At 37.7% G+C, this 10,120-nt stretch overlaps 1 protein-coding gene across 1 annotated transcript; it reads left to right on the top strand.

Moving 5' to 3' along the window:
- Positions 1-454: 454 nt before the first annotated feature.
- Positions 455-9,816, top strand: mmaa (metabolism of cobalamin associated A). Its single transcript, XM_067496587.1, has 7 exons — positions 455-702; positions 948-1,359; positions 2,127-2,249; positions 2,457-2,627; positions 2,783-2,868; positions 4,053-4,202; positions 8,735-9,816. The coding sequence occupies exons 1-7, from the start codon at positions 694-696 to the stop codon at positions 9,020-9,022; spliced, it is 1,239 nt and encodes a 412-aa protein (XP_067352688.1). The 5' UTR covers positions 455-693; the 3' UTR covers positions 9,023-9,816.
- Positions 9,817-10,120: the final 304 nt, after the last annotated feature.

Genomic DNA, 10,120 nt, shown 5'->3' with positions numbered 1-10,120 from the left:
TTTATTTTAATTTGTGACAGGTAGTCGGGAGGAAATTGTTTAATCATATTGAAGTGAAACAATAACCTAACTTATCTCTCATTTCATTCACTGCAGTGAAATGCAGATTACTCACTTGTGTCAGTATTAACAATCTAAACATGTCTGAATCACCGAGGATGGATAAATGGAAATGAGTACGGTCATACTTTTGGTTTCAGACCTGATTTGAAAATTAACCTTTGCTGCCATCTGCTGACTAAAATCTTTGAAGTCACTGCTTCTACATATTAAAAAAATGCAATTATTTGCATAAAACCTTCCGTAAAAAAAGGAAAATGAATAAATCACAACGTTCCGTTTAATGTATTTTATGTATGTAGCTGTGTGTATGGATATAGTTTAAACATGTTTTATTGCAAATTTAACGACGGAACTGTTTGTCGTGAGCTGTGAGGGACGTCACCGGAAACGGAAGAGAATCAATGAAACAACTGTTGATGTGTAATCAGTCAACTTCATGCATCTGGTACGAGGTCAGCGTGAATTAAAGCAACTTCATGAACACTGAGTCAAAATTGTTTGTTATTATTTGACAACTGTGTTTACAATCACAGTGCGGCCTTGTTGAGCGTTATCCTGACGTCCAATGGAAGATAACGGTTTATGCTCGCCTTAAAACACTTAACGACAGGTTTTGCTATTTAGCTAGCAATGTCAAAGGTACGTTAGCTGTTGTTTTTTTAACTAGATTTACTCACAAATTTTGAGTTCTTGTATTTTAGATATGTTTTTATTATTACATTATATGTTTCTTGTAACTATTTCACTGCTAATTCAGATGGGATTTTAATTTATGATTTATTTTTGCCGCAGTTGTAAGTCACTTTGTACAGAATGAGACGCTAAATTTCCAGATGTTTGTGTAATTCTTGAAACTCCTATTGAAATCACGTTTCTCCTCCCAGATGCCCCATGTCCACCACAACATGGTACGATTTGGTCTCTCCCTCTTACGCCACATGTCTTCATTGCCTTCCACTAGGACATGCTGCCTCCACCAAAGAGGCATTACTGGTTCCAACGCCCGTCACCAGAGCATGATCCCCGGTCACCGCTACAGCCACTATGGAAGACGTGTGAGCCCGGCTCTGAGCCATCAGATACGGGACCTCAGTGGACCCGAGCAGAGACTGTTGGATAAAATGTATAAAGGGCTGATTGCAGGACAGCGGGCGTCTCTGGCTGAGTCCATCACCCTGGTTGAGACACAGCATCCCAGGAAGAAAGAGTTGGCACAAGTGCTGCTGCAGAGGGTGCTTGCCTTCACGAGGGAGCAGGAGAATTGTAATGGAGGAAGGCCAGTGTCCTTTAGAGTAGGTGTGTTTTTGAGGTTTCTTTATTCAGCTAGTGATTTTGAGCAAACTCGGAATGTGCTTTTTGGTTAAAAGGCAAGGCTTTCTTAATTTACGTCTGAATGAGGATTCTTTTTATTCTTTTATATAACCAAAATGTGTAGGCTTATCATATTAGTAGAGGGCAATATTGTTCATCCTATATCCATCTTTTGACATCCATCCAATCCTGTCTCTGGATAGCTTTTTTTCAGTCCAAAACAAATTAACATTACTGAACATTGCAACACACATGCTCATAGCAACAATTTAATAATTTAGTTGTTTTCCCAGATCTGTTGGCTCTTTCAAAGTCATGTTGAGCTTGTTGTCCCAGCAACTGATCTCCAATCTCAAACCTATTGAGGAGCAGGTTTGTTCTCAGGTTTAGTCAGTGTAAACAAGATAATCTCTCAAATTCTAAAGCAATACAGAGTCACCAGTTTCCAAAATATCCTTGTAACTTTATTTTAACCTTTTCCCAGGTTCTCGTTGGGGTTACCTGCTCTCAATATAAACCATAGATTACACAAACGATTCAGATCAATGGACACAATTTGTCAGACTCCATGTTTCTGGATTTTTGCAGCATCTTTAAATTTTTAATAGTTGCTCCAAAAATCCTATTCCCCCTTCCCACTTATTCTCCCTGACACCCCCTCCGTCACCCATTACTTGTTTGATCTTGGATTTGTTAAACCACGTACGAAGAATAGGGCTAATTTGTGCTGATTTGATCTGTTCATTCCACAGGTCTGTCTGGCCCCCCTGGAGCAGGGAAGTCATCCTTCATTGAGGTGGTGGGGAAGATGTTGACAGGACATGGACATAAAGTTTCAGTGCTGGCTGTTGACCCATCCTCTTGCACAACAGGAGGTAGCACCCTAATAGATCATCCACTGCAAATACAATACTAATAAACAGATCTATGCATCAAATTGTGAATATTAATGTTTTTTGTGCTGCTTAAGGTGCAAAAAATTAACTAGGACAACTGTAATAACTGTTCAAAGTACAGCTTCAAACTACACCTTTTTTTTTTTCTAATTTGTGCTGAAAAATAAGTCATTGCTCTTGTTGCAGGATCTCTGATGGGTGATAAAACTCGGATGACTGAACTCTCCAGGGACATGAATGCTTTCATCAGACCCTCTCCAACCTCAGGAACACTTGGTGGAGTCACCAGAACAACCAATGAAGCCATTGTTCTCTGTGAAGGGGCAGGATATGACATCATTCTTGTAGAGACTGTAGGTAAGACCCCGGATTTTCATTTTCCATGTTTATCTCAAAATGCCATACAGGTTTCTGATTTCTGAATCATTTTTATTTTTAACTTTTTAATACACCAAATTGGTGGCTGTTTATTTAGTTTAGTTTTTATACCAGTCTTGATGTATTGTTTCCAGGAGTGGGCCAGTCAGAGTTTGCAGTTGCTGACATGGTTGACATGTTCGTGTTGCTGATCCCACCAGCAGGCGGCGATGAACTACAGGTCAGTAAACAGCAGCAAACCTATTGTTCAGTTAAGTGTTCGCAGGTAGTTCCAGAGAGCAGTTTTAACAAATTTCAAACTTCACTCTGAACTTTGAAACTCTAGAAAAGCTGATCAGAATCAGTTCAGTCCTCTCTATGCTTGTTCACTGATTTGTATATATGATGACTATAAAAAGACCTCATCGGTTGAGCCGTCATACGATACGCAAGAGCATTAGGTAATTACTTACAGAGCAGCCATTTCAGCCCAGTGTGCCTGGAAATGTTATTTGACTTGTATCATTCAAAATTGTAGCGGCCGTTAAATAGCTTGCATTGGAAGACGGTCAATAAATTACACCTGTTATAATTTGTAACACACATAGTCTATTCATTTGTTAGTTGGCAGATGTGGATTTTCTTAATGCATAATGAAAATTATGATGTAATCAGATCCTTTGTTACAATAATATATTACAAATTGGTATTTGCTAGTGGTAAAATCAAATATGACACATTAGCTTAATTATAGTCTGATAATTATAGGTTTTGGTGATTTTGCAGTTAGAGGAGCACTAAGAGTAAAAGTTACAGAAATTGCATGTGTGCTGATCTAATACAGGCTAGATTTAGTCAAATTCAAAAAAATCAGATGCACTATAGTCTTTCTCCAAAAAAATGACATTAATTATAGTATAACTATAATAAATATGGAACCAGTTAATGTGATAATTATTCATAGATCAGTATATCCATAAAGATTGTTTAGACAAATTACAGGAGGCCTTATTTACAGTAAATGTTTCTATGGAGTGACAATCTGACAGTTACTCTGTTGTCTGCAGGGTCATAGTGTTAAGATGGACAGGGTATAGAATTTATACTTAATCTGTATTTGAATGTGGGAATATTGATCGCTTTATCAGTGTAAATTGATAATTGATTGATCATTAAAGCAATAACAGTTGTAAAAACAAGTTTTGAGTAACAAACTAATAAACTACTATAATTTTAAGTGAAAGAGTAGTTCAATTAGCACAACTATTTTGTTTTTAATCATATCAGTCATCGTCAATGCATGGAAATTTGACCTGATTGCGCTTTTTCCAAGTAAAGTGCAACTTTCAGTAGATGTGAGATTTATTAGAAAATAAATTTTTTTCAGAAGTTATTAATCCACCCTCTTTAATGCTAAAATTGCAGGGTATAAAGAGGGGCATCATTGAGAGGGCACACTTGGTGGTGGTGACAAAGTCGGATGGAGACCTGGTGGTGCCAGCTAGAAGGATCCAGACTGAATACACTAGTGCTCTCAAGCTGCTCCGACGACAGTCCAAGTCCTGGAACCCCAAGGTGTGTGTATGTGTGTGAGAAAATGACTGTGTCTGGATGTGAATTAGTGTGGGGGCAATGTGTGGACGTCACTAAATAATTTTATAATGTACAAATATTTGTCAATGCGTCACAAGTTGGGCTAGAAATAAACAGTATACAAAGTTTCTGTACCTGGGACAATAAAGAAATTGCCTCACAGTGCGCAGATTTAGTTGTTAAAGGTAAACTAGAGCACGTAATATTGTGTTATTTTCGTGGCAAGCTGCCAGGTAACACCCCCAAACCCCAGCTTCTGCGGCTCTGAATACTGGGCTGCTGTGCGATGCACTTTGCAGATTAGACACTTGCACACTCTAAAAGTCACCAGATATGAATTCTTCAAAACATCACTGAGATTAGTAAATAAGAAAATAAAGTTCTTCTCTCTGAGCGAGGGCGGAGCTCAGCCAAGGGTCCCTGTCTTCAGCAGAGAGGGAGCAGACAGCTCATGTAAAGTCAAAGTTACTCCTTTACTCGACTGGACAACATCAGTGCTCGTTTGGGTACCGGCGTAAAAAAACTCTTGATCTATAAGAGTATATTGGGAAAACACTTTTTAAATGATCATTAACGTGCAGAAAAGCCTTAATTTCAGCTGTGCCCACAGTTCCTCATCCACCACAACAAGTTTGTTTGCTAATCGCTAACTGCTATGAATACGTTTGCTTACATCTACCTAAAGCTAGAAGTTAGAAAAAAGCTGTTCAGCCTAATGTGCCACAGGTTATGGTGGACACTGAGACAGTCACAGTCCCAAACCAGTCAGGACCCTGCAGCTGTCAGCCGAGTCCCCATCACCAGCAGAGGACAGGGATCAGGAATAGTGACTGATTACATGTTCATTCTTCTATTCTGTTACAGTATTTAAACTGAAGTAAACGGAACTGTTTACTGAGGAAATGTGGATGCACCACATTCCTTCAACTTGAATGGAACAATCTCTTACTTTAAATATATTGTAGAGAGACGTCATATTAGTCTGTAAAACACAGATTACCAGTTAAGACTGGCCTATTTTGGGGGGGATGAATAATGCCCTGCAGTGCATAGTCTGAATTATTATATTGAAATATAAATAATTGATTGAATATGTTTTTTTTTAGTAAATTGAATAATATATTATTACACATTATTTGAAAAATAAAGAAGATCTTAATTAGAAAATAATCGATAGATTAATCGACAAAAAAAAAAAAAAATCATTAGGTGCAACCCAAATGTTAATGGACAGCATAGTGAGCCAGTAGCATTACATTTAAATAAACAGTATGACTGACAAGTGTTGAACATTTGGCCTGCTGGGCAGCCACAGGACAAGTATGGCTGCTCCATGGATGCAACAAGCTATCCCACTGAGAGGTCAGGGAGGGGAAAGCTAGGGATGATGATGATGATCATCATCATGATGGTGATGGTGATGATGTCATAGCATAATGGTTTCAGTACTGCAGTCTCTCATCCCTCCCTGCATGTCCCAGCCTACCCGCCTAGCTGCTTGGCCTTGTCTCTTTGTTTTCCCAGCCCAATGCAGCATCTGCCCACTGGGCAAGCTGCCAGGTAACACCCCCTCTCCCCACTTCTGCTGATCTGAATATTGGGCTGCTGTGCAATACATTTCGCAGATTAGACAATTGCACACTCGCATAAAAGCTGATAGGCTGCACTTACAGTCTCTTTCTCTCATTATTTGTTCTGAACTTTGCTTTTTGCCCCCTTTCTGTGTGTGTGACCTACAGTAATTTATGATTTATTCTTTCACTGTCTTCATTAGTCTGGCCTGTGTTGTTGATTTGTTAAATGGTGAAAATGTAACATACAATGCTTAATGCTGATATGCTAGTTTCATTTCTATGTTTTTGTAATATTTAAAAAATAGATTACTTTCATTAAAAATTAGGACTGTAAAGTAATTACATTTTCTCTATTGTTGACTGATAAATCTATGTACGTTCATCTAATTAATGTCTAAAAATTGAAAACAGAAGCTCCAAAGAGCCCAAGGTGGCATCTTCCAAATGCCTTGCGTGTTGAAAGTATTACTTTACCTAAATAACATCATTTCTAATGAAGAAATGTCTATTTATTTTCTAACATTTTATTATCGCTTCTTCTTCCTCTGCCTTGTTCATTCATTTTGAATAGTTATCAAAATGGATGATGTTTTTGTGGTTTTTAGCTTGACTTGTGCCTTACAATGTTATGAAAAATTTGGGTAACAAAAACACTTTCTACAATCTATTTCAAAAGTTTTTAAAGCCACAGTATCTTGAAAAAAATAGCAGATAGGGTCAAACTTTGTCCAAGCTAGTCACATAGCAAGAAAAATTAGTAAATAAAACTCTATGTTGTGATGGTTTTATTTACCGCTTTAAAGCGAACATGTAGCATAGTTGGTCTCACAAAATTAGATTTCCTGTTTATTCAGCGGACACGTGAAAATTATTAAGGTAATGATATAATTAGAGGATTCATAATTGGCTGTTGATTACAGGCCTCCACTATTTTACAGCTCATCATTCAAGTTTGCCATTACCAGTTGATGTCTAATTATCTCCAAATGATACATGTAATTTTATTACATTACATGTGTCATTTTTTCACCTTTGTACAATTAAGTTATTCAAAAAAGATTAACTTCTATATAAGCAGATTTATGGGTTTAAATTTATGCTTAAATGGCTTTTTGGATTCCTGTAAATTCGAGGCTCTACTTTTTTGTCTGCTTTGAATGTAAACGTTTCCCAGAATGTCATCATGTGCTCTCGCACCAGTAGCGAGCTCTTAACAGAGACATGAAGTAAGATGTTTACGGGCTAAAGGCCAATGTTATCTCCAAACAGGCTGTGTCTACAAGCTGTTATGTGGAGACAAATACACACATGGTTAGAAAAGTGGCAGGACAGTTTCTTCCAGGATGGAGGTGCAGAGCAAAGAAATCTTATACATAAATAGAAAAACCTGTGCAATAAGAAAAGCAGGAGCTCTGAACTCATCTGAAATGTAACACTTTATACACTTTTTACTGTCTCTGTCAAAAGCTTAACGTTTTTCACAAAAAGATGGTAAACCCCACACAGTTTGTATCTTTTGAACAGTATTTTTTAAATTCTTTTGGCATTATGGCTCTTTGACATACAGCATGTTGCTAAAATTAAAACCTACTTGTTTTCTTATTTGGTTATATGTGAGGTACAATTTTGAATGATATTATCCTGAAAGTATCCCCAGCTCTTTTTCCACATTTTGTTATGTTACATCCTTTTTTCAAAGTGGATTAAATTCAATATTTTCCTAAAAGTTCTACAAACAAAACCCCATGACAACATGAAAGAAGTTTATTTGAAATATTAGGAAATGTATTAAAAATAAAGTACATAAGTATTCAAAGCCATGACACTAAAATTGAGCTCTGCTGCATCCTGTTTCCACTGCTCATCCTTGAGATGTTTCTACAATATGATTGGAGTCAAACTGTGGGAAATTCAGTTGATTGGACATTATACGGTCTGTATAAGGTCCTACAGTTAACAGTGCATGTCAGAGCACAAACCAAGCCATGAAGTCCAAGGAATTCTCTGTAGACTTCTGAGACAGGATTGTATCGAGACAAAGATCTGGGGAAGAGTACAGGAAAATTTTCAACAGCACTGAAGAATTTTTTTGGAACCACCAGGTCTCTTCATAGAGCCTGCCGGCCAAATTGAGCGATCGAGAGAGAATGGCCTTAGTCATGGTCACTCTGAAAAAACTCCAGTGTTTGTAGAATTTTAAGGAATGAATTTAATCCATTTTGAAATAAGGCTGTAACATACCAAAATGTGAAAAAAGTTAAGCACTTGCAATGCTTTCTGGGTGCACTGTAATGTTCCAGGTTGTCTAACCAGTTATTAGTACTGTATCTGACCCAAAACAATTCAAAAGTATGAATGAATGAATAAAGCAAAAAAAGAAAGAAAGGAGGTTCGCTCACTTGGTCCATGGTCCTCTTCCTGGATACAAGTGCAAACACGCTAAACCATATGAAAAGAGACAAAAATATCGCATTTTTTTTTCTTAACATAAAGGATAAAATATAATCAATAAAAAATGGAAAACTACAAAAAAAGGCAAACTGCTAAAACAGCAAAGGAGCATATCTTAGTAACATAAAAACATAACATAAAAATAACAAATAGCAGTTCTATCATTTGCATGGGATGATTTAAAACATAGAGTTGGACTTACTCTCTACTGTGGAGTGTTCCAGAGGTTTGCTGCTCTCAAGAAAAGTCTAATTGTGCCAATGCTGCAATGGGAAAATACAGTTGCCTGTTGCATATGGCTTTGCTTACCTGGAAAGTGCTGTCAATGAGTTTGACAAAAGGGCTCAAAGGAGGACGTGCTATGCCATACATAATTTTAAATGTAAGGCACAAGCCCATAAAACATGTACAACTTTCCATACTAAATCAGATGCTTTAAACTTACACATACACATCGTACCCTTCCCCTTTGACTCCCTCCCTCCTCAGGTGGTGCGTGCCTCCTCACACAGTGGTGAAGGCATCGCAGAGGTCTGGGCCAAGATGGAATCGTATCGGGATGCCATGTTATCGAGCGGTGAACTGCAGGGTCAGCGGAGGGCCCAGCAGAAGGTCTGGTTGTGGAGTTTGATTCAGGAGAATGTCCTGCGCCATTTCCAAAATCACCCCAGTGTCAAAGAGGTTCTACCTCAGCTTGAGGAGCGGGTCACCAAAGGAGGCATATCTCCAGGCCTGGCTGCTGACCTCCTCCTCAAAGCCTTCTCCTCTTCAACATAATAGTATTCGGTGGCACTGTTTGCTTAAAGAAGGACTTCGTGCCAGTCTGCAGAGCAGGTCCATTCAAAAAGGACAAGCGAGATTATGTGTCTGTGTCCTTGACTTTGTGGTTGGCACAAAAAGAAGCTGCTCTTTTTTTATTCTTAATTTGAAATGTAAAATACCTGGGAAAGGACTCACCCCTTCCACAGAAACTCAGTTTTAGCATTCTTTAATCCAAAGCAATGTGACTGATAGACTGGACAGTTTTCATGTCTCATCTAAGGCATCAAAAAAACATTCACACTTGGACACTAGATGTTAACCGTGTTTTAGAGTTCTTAAATGTTTTGCTGCTATGTTCTGACTTTAAACAGGACATTGGGTCTGTCTTTTTGCATGGGACAACACTGCAGCACTTAGGAACAGTCTTGTACAATACTCATTATTTTTATGAACAGGGAGAAGCTGATTTCTTTTATGCCATAAATATTGATTTAAAAAATACTAAAGCAAGTATAGTCTAAGTATAATCTGTGAAAAGTTGTTTTCGTGGACATTCTTGCCCTTAGATCAATAATACACAGACTTTATGACAAAAAAAGGAAAATTGTTCATGAGAGCATAAGACATTGTAGGTTTATATAGTCACTTGTTTCTGCCATGGGTGTTGCTCTAATTACACATTTTCTTGGACAACTTAATTATCAAAGTGTCTTTTATTCACTGGTTTTGTTTTTGAGGGAAACCGTATCTTAAAGGAATATGAATCCTAAATGTATAAGTAAATAAAGTTTTATATTTCGGTACTGTTAGCCAAGCTTTTCTCTCTCTTTGTTTTCTCATAATATAAAAAGCGGGGAGTGATTAATGTAACCTCTACGAATATTAGTCCAGGGATTTGTCAAAGATGTAATGAAATTTATTCTGCACTCTAGAGCCAGAAATGTCAGTGCCAGGTATCCCCTGAATGAGTCAGCTGCACAGTTGCTTCTAAGTCAGGCAAAACATACTTTAATATTTTCAGAATTAACTTCATAATGCCCTGCACTCTTGGACACCACTAGAGATTAAAACACAGAGAAGTCACACACTCCAAACTCCATTAGAATCTACATT

This window comes from Channa argus, chromosome 3 (assembly GCF_033026475.1).
Source record: "Channa argus isolate prfri chromosome 3, Channa argus male v1.0, whole genome shotgun sequence".
NCBI lineage: Eukaryota > Metazoa > Chordata > Actinopteri > Anabantiformes > Channidae > Channa > Channa argus.
Note: the sequence above shows the minus strand (reverse complement) of the source record. Positions and strands in the feature narration are given on the sequence as shown.

Bases quoted from the DNA above. Each gene is read 5' to 3' on its own strand.
- mmaa (XM_067496587.1), top strand. The intron at 2,250-2,456 runs GTAGCACCCTAA...CTCTTGTTGCAG, and splicing joins ATCCTCTTGCACAACAGGAG to GATCTCTGATGGGTGATAAA. The intron at 4,203-8,734 runs GTGTGTGTATGT...CTCCCTCCTCAG, and splicing joins CCAAGTCCTGGAACCCCAAG to GTGGTGCGTGCCTCCTCACA.